The sequence below is a fragment of the Dromiciops gliroides genome, chromosome 2 (genome assembly GCF_019393635.1).
Source record: "Dromiciops gliroides isolate mDroGli1 chromosome 2, mDroGli1.pri, whole genome shotgun sequence".
In the NCBI taxonomy this organism is placed as follows: domain Eukaryota; kingdom Metazoa; phylum Chordata; class Mammalia; order Microbiotheria; family Microbiotheriidae; genus Dromiciops; species Dromiciops gliroides.
This window is the reverse complement of record NC_057862.1, coordinates 97,987,598-98,009,811: the sequence shown is the minus strand read 5'-3', so window position 1 is coordinate 98,009,811 and position 22,214 is coordinate 97,987,598. Positions and strand designations below refer to the sequence as shown.

Below are 22,214 nucleotides of genomic sequence, written 5' to 3'. Positions count from 1 at the left end.
TATTGGTAGCTTAAATATTTTCAGAAATATACATTACCTATTAAAACTGTGTACCAACTTGGCCAGCATAGGAGTTATATATTACATATTGAGTGGCTTTTGAAACATAGTCACTAAAATAATCTCTGTACCCTAAGCAGTAGATAGTCTATATGTTTCTAATATGTAATATATATGTATATATATCTTTTTTTTTTCATCTAGGGTCCTTAGAAATGACATATTTTCCCCCAAAGGAAGATGTTATGTCAGTTCTAAACACACACACACACACACACACATACAGAGACAAGTGTAGTGAGACATCCGAGGCATGCGGAGAGGTTAAAAAAGCTCAAGGCTCTACCTTTCGGAGATAAACCTTATTAGCTTTCACAAGAGTGCTAATAAATCTCCACTATGCAGGGCGCTAGCTAGAAAGGCCTGACTCCTTACCTTTGATATGGGGAATGAAGTGGTGTCGGAATGGGGAGTTGGGGCGGGAGTCATTGTGGGTGGAGCTGAGACTGCTAGTGCGCAAGTATGACAACCTTTGCACACCAGGAGACAGCAGCTCTGCAGCAGCGAAAGGAATCATGGGGCAGGGACAAAATGAAAACAAAAAGAAGAAGAATTAAGACAGAAGCAGGGAGAGAGGCACCAAAAGAAAAGAGCATTTTAATCAGAAGTCTGAAAAGTAGGAAGGAGAAAGGGTTAAAGAATGTACCAGGTCAAGGGTTAGGCAAAGTTGTAGTATTTAAAAAAAAACAGGTTGGCATTGATTCACCTATCAGGATAGATGTCTTTGGTTGGCTGAATAAGAGCCACAATACGCCATGGGTCGGGATACAACCAACTGTTGACATGCAAACATTGCAAATACCCAAATATATCAATTAGCAGCTGTTTTTGATAAGCACCCTGACAAAACAAAGCCAACTGAAAGACATGTAAGAAGATGGCAATTCTAGAAAGTATGAAAGGAAGTGTTTCTCGATAACAGAAATTGTTTTTTGTTTTTGTTTCTGAAAAGTTGCAAACTTCCCTCCAATAGCTTAATACACTTTTGGTATTGATTTAGAAGGGGGAAAGACCCCTTTTAGGTTCACTGACAAAGCTGGGCAACACAAGCATATGGATTAGCCTCCAAACATCTCTGAGAATCAGTAGACCATGAAAACTAAAAGCAAAACAAAACACACACACCTAAGGGATTTAGGACAGATCTACATAGCCAGAGGAAAGCAAAAGGGACTTAGGGAGGCATGAGCAGAAATCACTAAGGACATCAACACTATCCATTGTCACTACTGTATCAAAATCTCATTCCTGCCTCATTTTGGATATGCAGAATAAATCCAAGAAAATGACCCAACCTGCACTGCTGCAGAAGTGAACATGTAAGTGGAGAAATACACTTCTAATAGGCTAGGTGAACCTAAAAAACTTATAAGGTTGTTCTAAAGGGGGAAAATGGTTACAATAGATGAATTCTCTTGAATGATTAGTAAGGATAATTATTTCAAAGGTAATATAAAAATCCCCTGTTTAATTCTCTCTGTCCCTCCCCTACCTACCTCTTACTGGACCTTTTTTCCTTAGGAGATGAAGATAAATACCTGTACTCAGAGAACCTTATTCTACCAAAACACTCCATATAATCTGTGCCTGCTTTGATGCCAGAGACCTGCTATCTTGGTGGTCTATAGTTCCCTCAGAGGCTACAAGAAAGAGTTGGGGGAGGCAGTGGCAGAAAGGATTATTTATAATCTGGAAGTACCATCTTTTAAGTGGAATATTTCCAGTTGGTAAGTAAAAATACTCAAGCATCCTGAGTATTCAATGAAGGCCTTAAAAAACAAACAAAAAACCCATGTATTTTAGTTTAGTAATTTAATAAGTATTCATTACCTTCCTGCTTATTTGCCTACTGTTGTATAAGAAGGAGAGTTGGAATGAGGCCTACTTTGGTAAAATGAGAATTGTGTACATAAAATCTACTGGTAATAAACATAAATTTGCAGCCTTTTTACATTCATTAACTTCTTTCAGTTTTCATTCTAGTACATTTTAAAACATACTTAGTGACATGTTGACTTTCTTTCCATCATTACATCAAAGTAAGATGCTTAAAATAAAGTCTTTATTTTGAGGCACAGAGCAACAACTTATTTTTACAGCCACCCTCAGGTTCTCTGAAAGAGACAGCCCCATGTCTTCCTTTCTAATTCTACTTCTTGGGTCCTTTTTTTTTTATTCAGGCTTCTGATCTCTTTTGATTCTTCTCCAATTCTACAGAGATACCCTTCTCCCCGAACCTTTCCCCTGACAGCAATGAGGATCCTGTACTTGAAATGAATGGAATGAGAGCAAGAAAGATCAAGTGAAACCCATAGTACAGGTGTGACTTTGATCTGGTCCTCAATGCTATATCCAGAAACCATCTTTTAACTGCTCTTATAAGACTGAACACTTCCAAAACTTTCTATAGTCATGTGAATAACTAAGAACTTATGCATTTAGCTCTTTCAACAGGTCATTAGTCAAGTCTAGGCAATAAAACTCTACTATGGAATAGCAATAACTTGAACATATTTGATCATCTGTATAGGTTATCCATAAGAAACCAATAATGCAGTTTTTAAAAAGTCAGCATTTAATGATTAGTATGAAAGACGGCTGCAAGACAGTTGTCAGGAAGAGGAAAAAAAAAGTTTAAAAACTTGGCTGCTATTCTTCCACTGCCAATGACGGTCATCATCTCTCTACCATTGAGTTATCACATGAAAATAGTGATGCCTGTAAGGAAATAAATCATAGACAACCATTGCCCTTACCAGGTCTGTGGAAATGCTGTGGAGAACGTGACATTGTTGGGGTGTAACTATGACGGCTGTACACAGGAGAGTTAATGGAGCCCTGACTAGTTGATCGATGGATCATTCGATCCCGAACATCCTGGTATCCCTAGGAAGAAATTGTACAAAAAGCCCCTTCAAGTCAGTATGATACATAAATACATTCAACAGATCTATTAGATTGTAAGCTTCTTGAGGGCAGGTCTGTCCCCCCCCCCAACTTTGTTTCTTTTTGTATTACTACTATATAGCAGAGTGCCTGGCACATAGAAGCTACTTAATAAATGTTTACTGACTAGTTTTGTCACTATATGCAACTTCTGATGAAAATGAATAAATTAATTATGATTCCCACCTTCATCAAAATAATCCTAAGAGGTCGTTATAATTGCCATTTTATGAATGAGGAAAATGAGGTTAAATGCCTTGACTCTTCAAAGTTAGCCATATGGTGATACCTCAGAATACAGAGGTAGGCATACCACACATTATAGCAGACAACTTCACTCCCTGAAAACCTTCCTGGAGATGTCTCTGATTCAGTGTGTGGTTCTCCAATGCCAGCCAACATTTTTCTGGATTTGTTCCCATATTCTGTAGACTTTGGCAAGTAGGAAAACTCTGGGCTAACACATTCCTCCAAGTTTTGTTTTTTTTTTAACAGACTGCAAATAATTTTCAGGTTTTTGTGAATTCAGTTTTTTTTTTTAATCCTGAAAAATACAAGTGACCTTGAAACATTCCAAGCATTGTTACTACCCAAGTGAAACCCAGTTTCCCCATAGAACACTTACTTCTGCAGATGGCGTGGGAGACAGAGTCCTTGGAGACTGTAAGAATGAGAAAGAAGGATGCAAAGTCATAACTTTTTCTTAGCATACATTTTCTCCTTCCAGAAATTTAAACCATTAATCATTTCTACCTTCTTAGCTCTGTTGCTCAGTGATCAATCTAGAAAATATGGAACAATGTCTCTTCTAAGCCCAAATCCTACCTCTTTGAGTCCATTTTTTTTTTCTTTTTTTGGTGAGGCAATTGGGGGTTAAGTGACTTGCCCAGGGTCACACAGCTAGTAATTGTTAAATGTCTGAGGCCAGATTTGAACTCAGGTCCTCCTAAATCCAGGACTGGTGCTCTATCCACTGTGCCACCTAGCTGCCCCAAGTCCATTTTTAATAGAGGTGATATGCCTATACTTAACAAAGGTAGCTATGAAATACTGGTGATAGGATTTGAACCCACGTCTCACCTGATTCTACATCTAACATTCTTTCTACTATATTTAGGAAAGGTTCAAGAAGTACATTTTAGAGGAATTCCAGGGAGAGTTTGATATTCATCTGACTTTGCTTAAGTTTTCCTTCCCTTCTCTATGCTTAACAAAATCCTACTTGTCCTTAAAGATCAGGTATAGGTCCTTTTAACTCCATAAGACCTTCCTAGACCACTCCTGTCCACAGTGGTCTTATCTTTCTCTGAAAACATAGTAGCTATTGTCTATACCCCTTTTCATCTGGCAAATAATAATAATATAATATGGAAAAGTTAAAGGTTAAACAATAATTATTATCATCACATCTACATAGTACTTTATTTATTTTTATTTTAGTGAGGCAATTGGGGTTAAGTGACTTGCCCAGGGTCACACAGCTAGTAAGTGTTAAGTGTCTGAGGCCAGATTTGAACTCAGGTACTCCTGACTCCAGGGCCAGTGCTCTATCCACTGCGCCACCTAGCTGCCCCACATCTACATAGTACTTTAAAGTTCATGAAGTACTTTACAAATATTATCTAATTTTATTCTCATAACAATCCCGGGCAGTGGGTGACATTAGCATCCCCATTTTACAGATGAGGAAACCAAGGAAGATAGAGGTTAAATGACCTGCCCAGGATTACACAGTTAGAAGGTATCAGAGGCTCAGGTCTTTCTGACTTCAGATCCAGAGCTCTATCCACTGTGTCTCCTACTAGCCATGACTCACTGGCTAGACTGCAAGCTCTTTGAAGGCAAGGTCCATGTCTTTCTCTGTATCCCTTAAGTTCATAGCAGGGGGCCTTGCATATACTAGGTATTTAATATGTATTTATCGATTTGATTTGTCCAGATGATACTAAAAAAAAATGTTATATATGACCATGAACATATATATTATAATATAGCAATTATTATCATAGCTAGCATTTATATCTTATCTTATTTGATCCTTGCAACACTGTGAGGTTGGTGCTACTATTATTTTCCATTTTGCAAATGAGAAAATGGAGGCTGAGGTTGAGTGACTTTTCCAGGTCCCTATTGAGGAATTAATGAGAAGCCACTGAAAGTTGTATTTTTGGGAAGAGGGGTTGGTGGGAGGACCTATTAGGAAGATTACTTTGACAACTTATGCAGGATGGATTGCTAAAAGAAGAGATGGGAGGCAAGAAGACCCATTGGGAGCCTAATAAAACGATCTACATAAGATGTATGAAAGACCTAATGTAGGATTATATCTAACTTCTCTTTGACACTAAAGGTATCTACACTGGCATGCAGTAAGCACTTAATAAATGCTTGTCGATTGCCTGCCTGACTTTCCTTTAGTACTAAGCTCATATCATCATCATCCATTAGTACAGGTGTAGTTAGAAATCCCAGTATGTTTGTCACCGGCATGCATTTCCATGGAGTTTATATGAAGATGATTCTGTTTATGGTGATGACGTTTGTTTGTACAAAGTCTATATTGATTTCTGCTTCTTGGACTTCTTTGTCACTGTTCCCTGTTAACAACAGCAGCAACAACAGCAGTATCATCAACAGGGGACTATGGGAGGCACTGAAGATGCAAAGAGGTCTCTACCTAGGTGCTCTCCCTGCATCTCTTATTGCCATAAAAAGTCCAGAGCCAGCTGGGAACTGAATCTTGCCCTTTGGTCACTTACACTAATTGTTGGCATGGTGAGGAAAATGAATATTTGAGGGAGCGTGTAGAATTTAGATACTTGCTGTGAGCAAGTCTGAAGAAACCACAAGTCAGTATCCCTTGTGAAATTTCCCCTCGCCTTGCTGAAATGGGTACCGCCTGACCACTAGGTGGTACTACATGAAAACATATCATTTCCCAAGCAATGGAAAGTTCCAATTCTGAGATACTTTAGGGGATAAAACATGGAAGGGGACAATTTCTGTGACAAAAAAATAAGGAAAAGAAACAAACAAAAAAACCCCAACCCTATTCTGACAACAGATCTAACTGAAGCCAGAATTAAACCATGCAAAAAGTAATCTGTGGGTTTTTCCCCTCATGAATAAATGGTTATTTTTATTGTTTGATGAATTGATTTGTGCTTTTGACTCTAATTAAACTTTTTTCTGTTGTATTAGGGGCTTAGATTCTATCCAACCTTGTTTGAAGGGAGGGCTATAGCAGGGGAAACCCCTAACTCTGGTCTATGGGGCCAGGCTGAAGGATCCTAATGCTCTTGGCCCAACAGATATTTTCTTCTGGGTCGAAAGCATCAAACAGTATTTGCCTTATCCTGGTAATCACTCAGAATCATTGCAGTGGTAATAAAGACACAGGTAGCTTTTTCTATTTTAAGTTTTATTTTGAACTTAAACACCAAAACAAAACACCCACTCACCCCAAAGCAAACCAGTAGAACAGACAAAAAAAAGGCTTTTTAATGAAACTGTGAATGTCTACTTCAGTGTTTGCTTGTGTGTGTGCGTGCCCACATGCGTGTGTTTTCTTTTTGTTTGTTTTTGTTTTTAGTGAGGCAACTGGGGTTAAGTGACTTGCCCAGGGTCACACAGTTAGTAAGTGTTGTGTCTGAAGGCGGATTTGAACTCAGGTCCTCCTGACTCCAGGGCCGGTGCTCTATCCACTATGCCATCTAGCTGCCCCACGTGTGTTTTCTTTATGTTACTTTCAAAGCTGTCCTGCTTGGCTGTGCCTCCTTCTGAACTTGTTTTTGTTTTCTTTTCCTTTGAAAAGTTTATTTTTAATTCTATATTATATTATTTTTATTCAGAATTTAAGCATTGAGAAAAAAAATAGGGACCACCCCTTAAAGCACCTTTGTATCCCCGATAGAGCTGGGTTAATTAGTCAATAACCATTTATTAAGTGCCTACTACATGCCAGGCACGTTGCTAAGTGCTTTCCTTTACACATACATATATGTTTATATCTCTGTATATACACATATGTGTGTGTATATATTGTATATTTGGAGTAATTTCAGAGAGAAGGCATTAAAACTTAGAGGACTGGGGGCAGCTAGATGGTGCAGTGGATAGAGCACCAGCCCTGGAGTCAGGAGTACCTGAGTTCAAATCTGGCCTCAGACACTTAACACTTACTAGCTGTGTGACCCTGGGCAAGTCACTTAACCCCAATTGCCTCACTAAAAACAAACAAACAAAAAAAAAACTTAGAGGACTGGAAAAGGCTTCTTGCAGAAGGTGGGATTTTAGCTGAGACTTAAGGGAAGTCAGGAGATAGAGGTGGGGCAGGAGAGAATTTCAGGCATAGAAGACAGTGAAAATGTATGGAGTCGGGAGATGTTATGGTTTGTTGGAGGTAGAGCAAGATGACCAGGATCACTATCCCAGAACACTTGGGGAGCAGGCAAGGAAGATGTAAGAAAACTGGATAGGTTGGAAGGGACTAATGAAGTACTTTGAATGCCCTAAAGAGGATTTTCTATTTGATCTTAGAGGTGCGAGGGAGCCACTGGAGCTTATTGAAGAGTGGGGGTAAATGGTCAGTCTTGTGTTGGTCAATGTGAAGGCCAAGTGGAGGATGGTCTGGAGTGGGGGAAGACTTGAAGAGGTAGAATCACGAGCAGCCTATTGCAATAGTCCAGGTGTGAGGTGATGAGGTGACCATGAGTGGTGGCAGTGGCAGAGGAGAGAAAAGAGAACACACAAAAGATACTTTTTAATTGAAAGAGCGGCTCCAAAAAGCAGTTTTGGGGAATTTTTTTTTTTTTTTGCTGGGCAATTGGGGTTAAGTGACTTGCCCAGGGTCACACAGCTCGTAAGTCTTAAGTGTCTGAGGCCAGATTTGAACTCAGGTACTCCTTGAATCCAGGGCTGGTGCTCTATCCACTGCACCACCTAGCTGCCCGGGAAAATTGATAAAACCAAAGAGAAGGGAAGGATATTTTGTACGAAGATGATTGAATAATCAGTCACCTCAGGAATTCATTACCTCTCCAAGGCTCTGTCTCTCCTGTTTGTCCTCATAGCCTGAAGAGTAGAATGGCTCATAGGTAATAAGGTCTGGACGTTCAATGTCATAAATTGCCTTCACCTTGGGAATGGCTGCTAAATCCTTGTAATCTAGGATCTCATTGTCAACTTTTGCCTGGCAGAACAGAAGAGAAAGGAAAATTAACAAGAATGCTCATATCTGATAGGAACGCTTCATCACCAACATCATCTAGGTTTGCTTTGGAAAGTCAATATAGTAACTAGCACAATCATATTCTTAGGAACACTGACTCTTTACTGGGCAAATTAGTCAATTAAAAAAAATTGGGAGCTTACAAAAAATCCTTAAAGATATCTTTCTAAATTTATTATGGAGAGCAAATTAACTGGAAACAGATGGGTAAACAGTCTTCCCAGATGGTGAAGTACAAGGACTGCATCTTTAAGTAACTAAATATTTAATTATCTTTCTCAAACTCATGATCTTTAATGGCAGAATGTAAGACTACTCAGTGTTAGCTATAAATATACAATCAACTCTCAATTATGCTCGTGTAAATTATCTGCAAGAAATTTGTAGTTTGATAGCCCATGATGTGTAGAATGTCACTAGGTTACCTCTCCACTGCCAAGCTGATGTGTGATCAGGAAATAGAAGTTAATTTTAACTCAAATAATAACTATCAAGATAGATCAACTGTAAAAAAAAAAAATCGTACAACTGTATGTCATAACATAAATGGAAATGTTTTTTTGAATTATCTGTTTCAAGTAATTATACTATTACTTTTAAACAATTCCCTACTAATAAATAACTACACATTAACCCATGCCTTTGGACCTTTGGGAGGCAAAAGAGCTACAGCATAGGGTCTCTGAAACAATGTCATCATGAAATAACTCAATACAACAAATAAGCAAGAATACTGCCTTGTTATTAATGTGAGTTTGCATATCTATATCTACAGACATACATGTCACATGCATCTGTATACATATATATTTTGCTACTTTTCAAATGTAGGTAGATTCTATTATGACTCATACAATTTCATTTAAAACTGTTACTGAATTCATAGTACCATTTGGTCATAAATAATTTTCTTAGTCAATTAACAGGTTCTCTTTGATCATCTTGGGGAGATCCATGAAGTTTTTTTGCATTAATAAGAGACGCTTATGTTTACTAACTTTATTGAAAGGAATACTTACATAGATAGTATGACCTGGAGATCCAGGGATGCTTGACCCTGGTCTGGAATAAATACTTTCAGAGGATGTCCTGGTTGGCTGTAAAACAAGAATTATGATGTGAGAGATAATGCTGATGTTTCAGGATCAAGGTTGTCAATGATACTGAGGTTCTGGAAGCTATACTCCTTTTAAAAATCTGTTTTTCATTTTTGTGGGTAAATGAAGTACAATGTACAAGAAATAAGCAAAAACAATATAAGAAAACTGTAAAAAATGCACTTGAATGTTTATATAGTCTTTGAAGATCTTAGAACCATCATGATTTTTTCCCTGCTTGGGCCAAATATCACATGTTGAGCTCATGGGTGTGAAATCCACATCCATTGCATGGAGTAGAACTAATCCTACATAAACACTGATGTACAACTATGCAGGATGTAGACTCCTGATGTTGACCTTCAGCTGGATAAAAATGGACAATGGCACCCAAAGAACCATGAGAACAGTGGTGCTATGTAGATGGTAAATATGGGGAATGTGACCAACTGCCCTGAGATGAGGACTTTCCAAACAAAACAGAAATCTTGGTGCACTATCTTATCTTCCTGCTGATATTTGCTAGAAAATTCTAAGTAAGGAATTTAACTTTATCTTTAGTAAAGTTCCTAATTGCGTTTTATACTTTGCAAGGTTGAGCAGCCAGGTCTGAAGAACACATATGAGTTTTACTTGGATTATCAGTTTGATGTTTCGGGTATGAGTCACAAATACCAGTGAAGAACCGCAGATTGTGATCATTCCTACCCCCAAGGTGAAAATTCATCTGAGGGTGGAGCCATAACCAAGGTAGAGTGAATAGGCCTTTATTCTAGGGCTGATTTTTTTTTTTTTTTGGTGGGGCAATGGGGGTTAAGTGACTTGCCCGGGGTCACACAGCTAGTAAGTGTCAAGTGTCTGAGGTTGGATTTGAACTCAGGTACTGAATCCAGAGCCGGTGCTTATCCACTGCGCCACCTAGCCGCCTCCCCCTTTTTTTTTCCTTTTTTTTGTATCATGAACTCTCTTGGCAGACTGGTAAGGCCTATGGACTCCCCAGAATGTTTTTTAAGTGTACAAAATAAAGTACAAAGGCATAAAAAGCAATTGTACTGAAATACATGAAATATAAATGTGTATATAAAAAAAGTCTAAGGTCACAGATTAGAAGGCATAGAGAATACTTGAAGTTCTTCAATAGCACAAGGACAACTGAGGTACCTAGGTACCTCAGGTAGCAGGAATCTTTAGTCAAAATAGAAAGCTAGGGCAGCTAGGTGGCACAGCAATGGCCCTGGAGTCAGGAGTACCTGAGTTCAAATCTGGCCTCAGACACTTAACACTTACTAGCCGTGTGACCCTGGGCAAGTCACTTAACCCCAATTGCCTCACTTAAAAAAAAAAAAAGGTGATAATGCAGGGAAACAGCATTGCAGAATTATTCCAGTGTTCAGTGATGGGCTAAGGGTACACAGCTCAGGAGAATTACAGTATAAAGTTGCCCTCTGAGTCATTAGTTTTTATGATCTCCAAGTCTGATAGCTTACATGCAGTTTTCTAAACATGCAGTTTTAAGTAGCAAGGTTCATACAGTGATTCACATCTATAATAGATAGGATACTTCAATATTTTCCATTTTGAATAATATTGAGGTACTGTCATTCTCTTTGTCACTTGCTACATTAGATTCTCAGTCCTGAGTCCAATTTGACATGGTTTCTATTCAATGGATTAATGATATTTCAGGACCAATACCAAAATGGTACTGCACTACTGAAATAAAAACAAAACTCTTGATGGGGTGGTCCTGAGACACTGGACCATCCCCATATCCAAGACTCGCCAAATCATATGGGCTAACTACTTAGCACAGGTAATCCTTATCGTTTTAGTGGTCCCAAATAACTTCTAGGTCATTCTCCTAAAATTTTAATGGCATTAATACTTGGCTCAGTTTTCTTCTCCAACCTATCTCCTTCCATTGTCCTTAGGAACTTCAACATTTGTATTAATGACCCTCTATGAAGTATTTAATTTCTCAGTCTCTTCAACTCCAAAGACCTTCTTCAACCCACCTCAGCCACATACACTGATGTCAGATCTTCACCATCTCTTAGAACTATGCCATCTTTTTTTTTTTTTTTTTTTGCAGGGCAATGTGGGTTAAGTGACTTGCCCAGAGTCACACAGCTAGTTAAGTGTCAAGTGTCTGAGGCTGGATTTGAATGCAGGTCCTCCTGAATCTAAGGCCAGTGCTTTATCCACTGCACCACCTAGCTGTCCCCAGAACTATGCCATCTTAATGATTTGAAACGTTAGAACTGATTTTTTTCTCTTCTCCATGCTTTCTCTTTTGGTACCTCTTCTAAGTAGATGACTCCTAGACCTATATCTTTAGTTCTAACCCTTTTTCTCAGCTCCAGACTTGTATTTCTAATGACCTATCCAGCATCTCCAGCCAAATGTCCCATTTGCATTTCAAATTAAACTTGCACCAAACAGAGCTTATTATCTTTTCCTCCAAACTTATCCTTCTTTCTGACTTCACTACCTTTGCCTATTGGTTCCATCACTTATTCTATCTCCCATGTTTGGACTTTTTCCTGTCCTTTCTTAGAAGGTTCTGATCTTTCAAATTGAATAATGAATTGTTGATTCATAGCTAGAAGCAATCTTTAAGGCTGTTTAATCCAACCCCTTTCAAGATGAAGAAACTGAGGTTTCTGCTCAAAGGCACACACTTAGTGGTGGTACTGGGAATGAAACCCAGGTCCTAATTTCAAATCCAGCACTCTTTCTACCACTCCAATGTCTAAGTTCTGCCAATTTTGTAACCTCCCTTCAAACTTTGGTTCCTTTTCAGCTACACTACCATGAACATGCTGCAGGCTTTCATTGCTGCCCACCTGAACTATTGTAATAACCTCTTAGTAGGACTTTTCGCTTCCATTCTATATTCCCTTTAGTGTCATTTGGGGCAGGTAGGTAGGTGGCACAGTGGATAGAGTTCTGGGCCTGAAATCAGGAAGACTCATCTTTGTGAGTTCAAATCTAGACACTTATTAGCTGTGTGACCCTGGCTGAGTCACTTAACCATGTTTGCCTCAGTTTCTGATCTGTAAAATGAGCTGAAAAAGGAAATGACAAACCATTACAGTATCTTTGCCAAGAAAATCCTGAATGGAGTCACAAAGAGTTGCATGTGACTGAAATGACTTAAGAATAACAACAAAATGTGTCATTAATACAGAAGAATTTCTTCTCAAAAGACTTTGGTGGTCTCCTATTGCCTAGAGAATAAAATTAAACTCCTTTGGCTGACATTCAAGGCCCTACCCAATATTGGACACCCTACTTTCTAGCCTGATTTCATATAAATCCCCTCTACTAACTCTCTGTGGGCTGTGACCAAACTGGACTGCTTTCTGCTCTACCTACACATGTCCTATGCTAGCCCATCTTTTTTATTTTGCTTGAACTATATCCTTCCTTCTTTCTTTTACTGACTTCCTACTTTTTCTTTAAAACCCACCTCAAATACCACTTTTTCCATGAAGCCTTCACCAATTCCCCATGTCAGCAACTGTCTTCCTCCTTGGGTTTCACATAATATTTTGTTCTGAAATTCTTTAGTACATTTAGATATTGTCATTGTATTATAATTGAGTACATTTGTAATATCAACACCTTGACAGATAATAAACTCCATGAAGATAAGGGTTGTACCATTTCTAAAGTTTGTACCTCCTCTTTTGCCTACCACAGTTTTGTTGTTTTGCATGTAGTAGGCATTCAGTAAATATTCCTTGCCTGGGATCTGTTGCTTGTGGTCTATGATACAACTCAATTTCAATACTTTTATTTATTTATGTATTTTTAAAGTGGGGCAATGGGGTTTAAGTGACTTGCCCAGGGTCACACAGGTAGTAAGTGTCAAGTGTCTGAGGCTGGATTTGAACTCAGGTACTCCTGAATCCAGGGCCAGTGCTTTACCCACTGCGCCACCTAGCTGCCTCCTCAATTTCAATATTAACAAACTATATAAAAATATGTATAATGGGGTGATGTCTTAGGGTTCCTACAACATATGGTAAGACTAGAGAGATCATTTATATAATAAATAGGGTGATGTGGGTGTTTTTAAAAATTGAGATAGCTAAACAACAACAACAAAAAACAATGTCTGCTCATGGGAATCATTTTTACTTCCACAAGCTCTGAAACAGCTATGATCTTATGCACTGTGCAAGGGTGTGGTGAAGACCAGGGTGTATTTCAGTAGAATCAGATGTCTGGAGTTACTGTGGTTGTCATGGTAACTGCCTGTTTTCATTAACATCCATAAAGAATGTTATATAAGTGGCCAAAACAAAAACTAAAGCTTTGGGGGCTCTCTCAAGTTACTCATCTTTATTATTTCTGCCAAAAAGGGGTTGTTTTCCCTCTCTTTGGGGGGAAATAATTCATTAAGGGTGGGTTTTGAGGAAATCTGTGGTGTTCTGTGTTTGTTGATAGGTATGTGTCAGAATGGCAATATCAGAGACTTTAGAAAAAGGGACACTGAGTGCTCTGATTTGGAAATTAAGTGCAAAGAAGGGAAAGGTCACTTGGCTAAACTAAGCTGTTCCTGTACAGCTGATCTTCACCTTACTCCCTCCTTTGATTGGTGAGTCCCCAGAGTTTCATAAATTCCTTCCAAGCATTTATCTCAAACACTTATGCTATTGGCTTTATAAACTGGCTATTGATTCCATGACTGAAATCTTTATAAAACACTCAATTCAAGTTCCCTGCAGTTCTTAAGATCTGAATTCCCTGTCCAATTTTGGGATATTGATACTCCAACTTTTCTCTGCCTTTCCAGACCACGATATTTTGTATGTTTCTCTTTTTTTTCCTTTAGGTAGGGCAATGAGGGTTAAGTGACTTGCCCAGGGAAACACAGCTAGTAAGTGTCAAGTGACTGAGGCCAAATTTGAACTCAGGTCCTCCTGAATCCAGGGTCAGTGCTTTATCCACTGCACCACCTAGCCGACCCTAGACCATGATATTTTGAACTCTCCAATTAAGCACTTAAAAAATCAGAAGAGAAGAGCCAATTGCCAAATTTGTTACAATGTCATGCGTTGGATTTCTCAATATTACTTAAAGTTCACAGGTGGGGGAACAAAAGAGTGTCCTGAGGTATTTGAAAATGTTCCAATTATTTCTTCTTTAAGCCTATCTATGATTTAATTTATTTCTGTTTTATTTTTTTCTTCATAACTTTACTAATAAATTCATCTTTGGAAATTCCTTCTCTGAGGGCTCAAGTATTACACTGCTGACTTATACTGCCTTCTCCAATAATATGGAGTGAATGTCAATTAAAGTCTGTAGTGTTTCTTAAACACTTTATATTACAATAAATCTCCTTCCCATTTGAACACTTTTCAACTTCAAATTAAGAATAATTTCCCTGGGGCAGCTAGGTGGTTCAGTGAATAGAGCACCGGTCCTGGAGTCAGGAGGATCTGAGTTCAAATCTTGCCTCAGACACTTGACACTTACTAGATGTGTAACCCTGGGCAAGTCACTTAACCCCAATTGCCTCACCAAAAAAAAAAAAAAAAAAAAAGAATCATTTCCCTGCCTCTGTATCTCATCACTCTCAATAAACAATTTGTATATTTCAGATGTTAGCTAGATAAAGCAGGTTTCCCTTAGATTTCCCAAAAAGAACTGCACCTTTATTCCTTCTCATCTGAATTCAGGCATGCTAGGTAATTCATCTACAAGACGCTGCAATACTATAACACTTTCAAATATGTGTCCTATATTCTAGAACAGTTACATTCTAATAATTACTGGAAACCTCTCTTCCCAGAACTGTATTACAATTTATTTTCTTCTCTGTACTTGATTATAATGTCTTTTCTTTAAGCCTCTTGCCTGTCAGAACAATTCAAAATATGTCTTTTCTTGAACCATGTTCAAGGTTTACCTACACATTCATTAATTTTTTTGCCTCTTTTTCACTGTCTGCTACTAATAGCTTCCTAAGTGTACTTCTCCAGCTTGCTTTTTGTTTGCCTTTTAATACTGCCTCCCTCTAAGATTACCAACTTCCTCTGGAGTGTTAATTTGATAACTTCTAGATTTCTGAAAGGTAAAATTATATCCCTTTTTCTGATCATCTGTTGATCCCCCCCCATTCATATCTGTATGATTGTTTTATTCTGTAAAGCCAATGATGGACAAGGTCCAAGTATACAAAAGACATAGAGAGTCAGTCCTCTAAGAGCCTAAATTCCTAAATGTCTTTCACTAAAGTCATTTAAGTTACTACCTTATTTATCCTCTTCCCCTCTTATATGGCCCATTTATTCTTTGTCTTTTTTTTCCTTCTCTGCATCCTGACATCCATGTGATATAAAAGTATAAGTCTACAGGTCCCACTATTCTTCCTTAAATAAATCCTACATTTACTGAACATACTAACCATTTTTTCTCATTCTGGTACAAAAGATCTTGGCCACAGTGCTCCAATAACTATGAACTAATGGCAAAAGTTCAACAGATCAAAAATCCTTATATCTATAGATCTTGGTGACAAATTTGCATCCATATTAACAATAAAGATATTTTCCCATTCTTTAGTCTTAAAGATATAACATCTGTTCCACAGAGAAAGGTCCAGAGCAACAGGTTCACTGAGCAATTCAGTCACCATTTGCTTATCACTAAATAGTTTTTAATAATGGAGCAGATATGTATTTTTTTTATTCTTCAACTATCTCTTCCGAAAAGTGGGGAAAAAAAACATTTTAGAAGGCTTTTTGGGAAATTTTCAGTCCCCTCCACACCATCTTTTTAAAGCTACATCTCCCTAGAAGTGAAGAAGGGGATATAGAGATCATAAGACTTAAAGATTTATTCTAATCTGTGAAAGTACTCAACAAGTGATCAAATCATTGTTTCAGCAATTTAAAGAAGGGGACTAGAAAGGACCTGCCTTTTTGTTTCATTCCAGTTAGACACTGGAATAGTGTAAAGTTACTCCCTTTATAACATAAAGTTCCATGAATTTCTTTGCTTTACTTTACCCTCTGCCTGCTATTTTCACAGAACCTCCTTGTTATAACCAAGAATATTGTCCACTTTCCTCTTCCTAGATGACATATTAAAGAGAAATATGATTAAGTGATGGAGGATTCATTGAAAGGCTGGCGCTTTATTTTAACAGGAAAGAAAAATGACTCCAATCAGTGTTGGTGGATGAAATTCTGGAAAAGCCATGCATGTTCATGAAATGCTTTTAAAAGTATTCCAGACAGCTGCCTTTTATCTAATTTGTTTTTCTCCAGTTCCTCCTTTGCCCATTTGTCCTACAATTCTGAAGGCAGGCCTGCCGAATGAATATTCTATTTCAATGATCCTTTTATAGCCTCATTCCAACTCATCAACATCACCCTTTGATTACTTCTGGTTATCAACGCCAGAGATTTGACTGGTGATTCTCTGGAGAAAGGGCATCTTTTATTTCCCTTTATTTCTGTGCTACCATGCCATGACATATTGAGAATCACCATGTTTGTTCAACCCCAGTCCCCAGGAGCAGCAATGCAAAGACTACCTTTGTCTAAACCGCAGGTATTAAAAGCCATGCTCTAAAAGAAATGAAAACTACAGGAAACTGGAAAAAGAATCAGATCATCTTGATCTGATGAACTATTACAAGTGTAACTACTGCTATAAGGTCATTATCACCTTATAGCACACACTGTTGATGTTGACAGTACCTGCCTTTCGTTTTTGTTGAAGTTCACTAGACAAGGTGGTGGTAACAGCTGCAGAAGAAGGAATAATATATATATATATTTATCCTTAGTATAATCACTTAACTATAACATTGCTAAAGTAAAGTATGGGAAAGGGAAGAGATCATTTTGAGCTTTTGCTGGTTTTTAATACTGATCTACATTTGGACCTATCTACATGTGTGTGTGTATGCATGTGTGCATATGTGTATATTATGTGCACATCTGATTCAGTTATGCACATAATACACAGTGGGAATGAAAATTCAGTTTTCATTATATGGTTATCTCAGATGGAAAGTAAACATGTATAAAAGAGGATAAAGTGCTATGAACAAAATGAAGATTAATAAAACAGCAAGAAGCTGCTCTAATAAAAATATCACAATGCTAATAATAAAATGTTCAACATGTAAGCAGCAATATTAATTTTCTTGGTCCAGACATAAAGACTCTAATGATCTTTTCTCCATAAGTACACACAGAATACTTGGTTGGTGCATTAGAAATCAGCAAGACCATACTAGATATATCTACATTAGTCTGAAAGAAAAACATGCAATTTCTAGAGTAGCCACCTTATTCTTTAGTCTTCAAAGACCCAACACAGAAGCTACCCAACTTCTTTCTTTTAGTAATACAAATTTGATCCCAGAAACATCGTGTCCTTTGTATATCATATTCTTTCTCTAAAAAAATATCATTTTTTCAAAATGAAAAAAAGGTCTACTGAGTTCTGTTTGACAATACATTTTGTTCATTAAGGCACTTTGAAAGTAGGGAAAATTTTGGCAGTTTTAGAGCATTTCTGGACATCAGTTCATCTCAAAAAGATCTGAGGGTCTTAGTGAAATGTAAGCTCAATGGGATCAAAATCAGTTTGACATGATAGCTTCGAATAGTAAATGTAACCTTTGATTGAATTAAGAAAGACAACTTCTAAGAATAAAGAAATGATAGTCCTTTCATGCTACTCTAGTCTAGTCATACCATACCTAGAATGTGTTCAGTTCAGGTGCTACATTTGAAGAAAGGTCACTTATAAGATGGATGGAAAGCATCAAAAGGAAGAAACTTTGACCAAATGACATATGATAATGAGTTGGAGGAAATGGGGTTAATTGGCCTGGAGAATGTGGGAAGGACATGATAACTGTCTTAGGATATGTAAAGGGCTGGCATGTGGAATAGAGATTAAAATGCAGTGTTAGAATCTATGGGTAGAAATGGAAAAAAATGTGAAATTAGGCTTGATGAAAGGAAAAATGTAAAATTAAAGTTATCCAAAAGTAGAATTGGTTGTTTTGGCAGAAAGATGGTTCTCCCTCATTGGAGGTCTTAAAATAAAGACTGGTTGACCATTTGCCATGTATGCTGTGAAGGGAATGATTTTTCTTTTTTTTGTAGATTGAACTGGAAGATCATTGAGGTCCTTCTATCTCTGAAATTCTATGATTCTAATTCATGTCTGTTGGTCATCCAGAGATGGAAAAAAAAATTCTATAAATAAAATATATCTATTTGTCCATACTAACTCAAGTTAACCAGGAGTTTGGGGCTTCACTTCATAACACAGTAATGACTGACTGTCAGATATTGCTGGGGTATAAATGGCTGAATCATATGGTTTTGGTCATAACAGGCTAATATATTTAGGTTCACACATTTCACATAAGAACCTAGGTCCTTTTCAAGCCCTAAAATTCTATGAATATAACTAACAGGCCAGAGTGACTCCACTATATATGAATGAGTGAATACTCACAATTACTAACTTTTTGAGGGTGTAATTATCATTAATCCTTTGTTGTTAATGTGATCAAAGAAAACAATCAAAAGAAAATTCTATGGTTTTTGTAATGCAACAAAATGCCAGTATAATGGGTTTGGGGAGGGTTTGGGGGTGAGGGAGTAGGCAAAAGGTTCTATATTGTTTTTCAATTTCTAGGCTGCAAGAAATTTTTAGTGTGCTGAGCCTGAATACTTTGGAGCAAAGAAACATTCTACCAAATTATCCCTTTTCCTGAACTCTCCCTCTTTTTCTGTTTTCTCCTCCCCAACTATATTTAGCACTTACCTCTAAGTTAAGAATGGATTTCCAACTCAGTGTATTAGTAAGCATCATTGTATAGTGGAAAGACCACTAGATGGGTCTGGCTTTTGGTTCTGGCTCGGCTATACTAGGCGGTGGTGTTGTTGTTTGTCCTTCATTTTTGATGAGGTCCATGACATCAGGGAGGTGATGTCATGACTTTCACTGAATTAGATTTAAGTGAGGGAGGGCTGTGCAAAGAAAGTCACCAACCTCACTCTCTCCTCCAGAGCCATCTGGGTGCAATGGCAAGATATATATCAGGACCACTAGAGATGGCCCTGTTTATTTAAGGCAACTGAGGTTAAATGACTTGCCCAGGGTCATACAGCTAGTAAGTATCTGAGGTGAGACCTTGAGCAAGTCAAAATTGCTCTGGGTCTCAGTTTCCTCATTTATAAAATGTGAGAGTTGGCCTAGATGATGCCTAGGTATGTTCTAGTTCTAAGATTCTTGTATGTAGAGATTCAAGATTGACCAAATATTAATTTTCAAACATCAAATATATTCTAAGCCAAAACAAGAAGGTGCTGATGAATGAATTAGATGTAAATTGGGCACCATCTGAAATGGCCTTAGGGAAGTAAAAAGGAAGTCCAGAACAGTTAAGTAAAATCAAGACTTCCTGGCCTTAATCTGGTTCTAGGTGGTAGGTGGTATAGCAAATAGAATGCTCAACTTGGGGGTCACGAAGACCTGGGTTCAAATCTTTTTTTAGAGTCATACTAGCTGTGTGACATTGGGCAAGTCACTTAACCTCCTCCCACCACAGCTTCTTCATCTGTATAATGAAGAAAACAACACCTACAACACAGGGTTGTTGTGAGGTTCATGTGAGATAGTATATACAATCACTTTGCAAACCTGAAGCACTATCTAAATGTTATTAGAGCTATTCTTTTCTTGGATATGGACAAGAGGAGTAGGAAAATGATCCAACATAATTGGGGTTATCTCAGAATGTTGGATAGCACAACTGTACTGACATCAGAGCTCTTATATGGGCTTCACTTGGAGAAGCGAGATGAAATTCTATAAAGATATTCAATGTCTCTATGTTGGGAAAATTATGGCTTTAGCTTGTACACAGAGGACAACTGGAGAAAGTACCTTAAAAATGTGTTGCTGGAGGTGAAAATTTCCAAATGCTAATCACTGTCATCATTACTAAGGGTAATAATCATAATAAAATGGCATTCAAATAACTCTTTAAATTTTCAAAGTGCTTTAAGAGTTTGGGGCTTTTACTTTATAACATTGGAACATAACATCAAATAGATTCTAAGCCAGTTGTAATTACTTTATTGGAGACCTGCAACAACCCCTTGAGGTCTCATTATCCCCATTTTAACACATGAGGAAACTGAGCCCCAGAGAGATCATGGGACAGTCCATTTCCTTTGATGGATCTTCATCCAGGTCATACCTGTTAACTATTTCTGTCCCTGGTTCTCTTCTCTTCTCTTCTCCCTATATACTATTTCATTTGGTGATCTCATCAGCTCTCAGGGATTTAACTATCATTTCTATGCAAATGATTCTCAGATTTATTTGCCCAGCCCTAACCTTTCCCCTGAACTCTAATCTTACATCTCTGTCTTTAGATGAAATCAAATGGGTATGAAGTACACATCTTAATATGGTCAAAACTGAACTCATTATCTTTCCTCTAAAATCCTCCTCTCTTCCTAACTTCTCTATTATAGTTGAGGAGGGTACCACTATCCTCCCAGTCATTCATGCTTACAGCCTAGGTGCCATCTTTGATTTCTTACTCTCTTACTTCCCCATATACATCCAAGCAGTTCTCAAGTCCTATTGTTTTACTGCGAGAAATTATTATTAATAACTGATATCTTTTCCCTTTCTTCCAAAGCCCTGACTTTTAGAGGTCATTTCTTCCTGAATTAAGATTGCATTGAATCTCTTCATTTGGGTCAAACCCATCCCAGGCTTTCAAGGAATCTTGGGTGGAGAGAGATATCTAGATAGCTGAAGGCTTCTCCATCTAGGGTGGGGTTCACTCAGGTACCCCTCCAGTTGAAGAGAACATTCTTTGAATTGATAGCCCAAGGCTAAAGATAATCTTTTCTTGCAGGGGTCAATTCCTGGCCCCACTGACCACTTACAGTTTCAAGGGTATATAAACTCTGTGCCCCACCATAGTGATTGGCTTTGGTCTGAGAGAGATAGCCAATGATTATCTCTTTATTAATAACATGTTGGCCTTATTAATAAAAATTATTAAATTACCCAGAAACCACATCTCTCAAATTTTTAATCATCACATTTGCCTTCACAACATTTCTCATATATATTCCCTTTTCTCCTCTGATACCACCAATATCCTAGTATCAGCCCTCATCACCTCACCCCTGGACTATTATAATAGCCTTCTAGTTGTTCCCCTGGCCTCAAGTCCTTTCCCCACTCCAGTCTATACTTTACTTAGCTGTCAAATTGATCTTAAAGCAGAAGTCTGGCCAGGTCACTTACCATTCAATCAACTCTAGGGCCTCCCTCTTGCCTCCAGAATCAAATATAAAATCCACCATTTGGCTTTAAAAACTCTTCATAATGTGGCCCATTTCTACCTTTCTAGCCTACACACCTGACACCCCTCCACATACTCTGAGATGCAGGTACACTGGCCTCCTTGCAGGCAACATTGCATCTCCCAACTCTGAGTGCTTTCACTGACTGTGCCTCATGCCTAAAACTCCCCAAATCCATCTCAAGTCTCAACTTCTATCATCCCTCAGAGATTATCTATAACTTATCTTTTGATACCCTTGTTTGTAGATAGCTACACATTCTCTCCCCTATTAGACTGTGAATTCCTTGAGAACAGGAATTGTTTTCAGCCTTCTTTGTATGCCCAGACTTAGTACGATTGGCACATAGTAGGTGCTTACTAAATGTTAGCTGACTGACTCTAAGAGGTGAGATTGGGAGATAGTTCTTCATAACTCCAAGTATCACTCCTTGCTTACTTTGCCATTTTGCCTTGCTTACTGTGGTATGCTATGCATGAAAGAATGCATTTGTAG

General features: G+C 38.0%; 1 protein-coding gene across 9 annotated transcripts in view; it reads right to left on the bottom strand.

Moving 5' to 3' along the window:
- LOC122743064 (actin-binding LIM protein 1) overlaps positions 1 to 22,214 on the bottom strand; it is a 157,069-nt gene that overhangs the window by 36,759 nt on the left and 98,096 nt on the right. For 5 of the 9 annotated variants that reach the window (XM_043987752.1, XM_043987756.1, XM_043987754.1 and 2 more), the window contains exons 7-10: positions 9,256 to 9,333; positions 8,042 to 8,197; positions 3,632 to 3,667; positions 2,817 to 2,946 (exon numbers count right to left, since the gene is read on the bottom strand). In XM_043987752.1, coding sequence (XP_043843687.1) covers positions 2,817 to 2,946; positions 3,632 to 3,667; positions 8,042 to 8,197; positions 9,256 to 9,333 — 400 coding nt within the window. Of the gene's footprint in view, positions 1 to 435; positions 556 to 2,816; positions 2,947 to 3,631; positions 3,668 to 8,041; positions 8,198 to 9,255; positions 9,334 to 22,214 lie in introns of all 9 variants that reach the window. The other 4 variants (XM_043987750.1, XM_043987751.1, XM_043987753.1 and 1 more) reach the window with 1 other exon arrangement.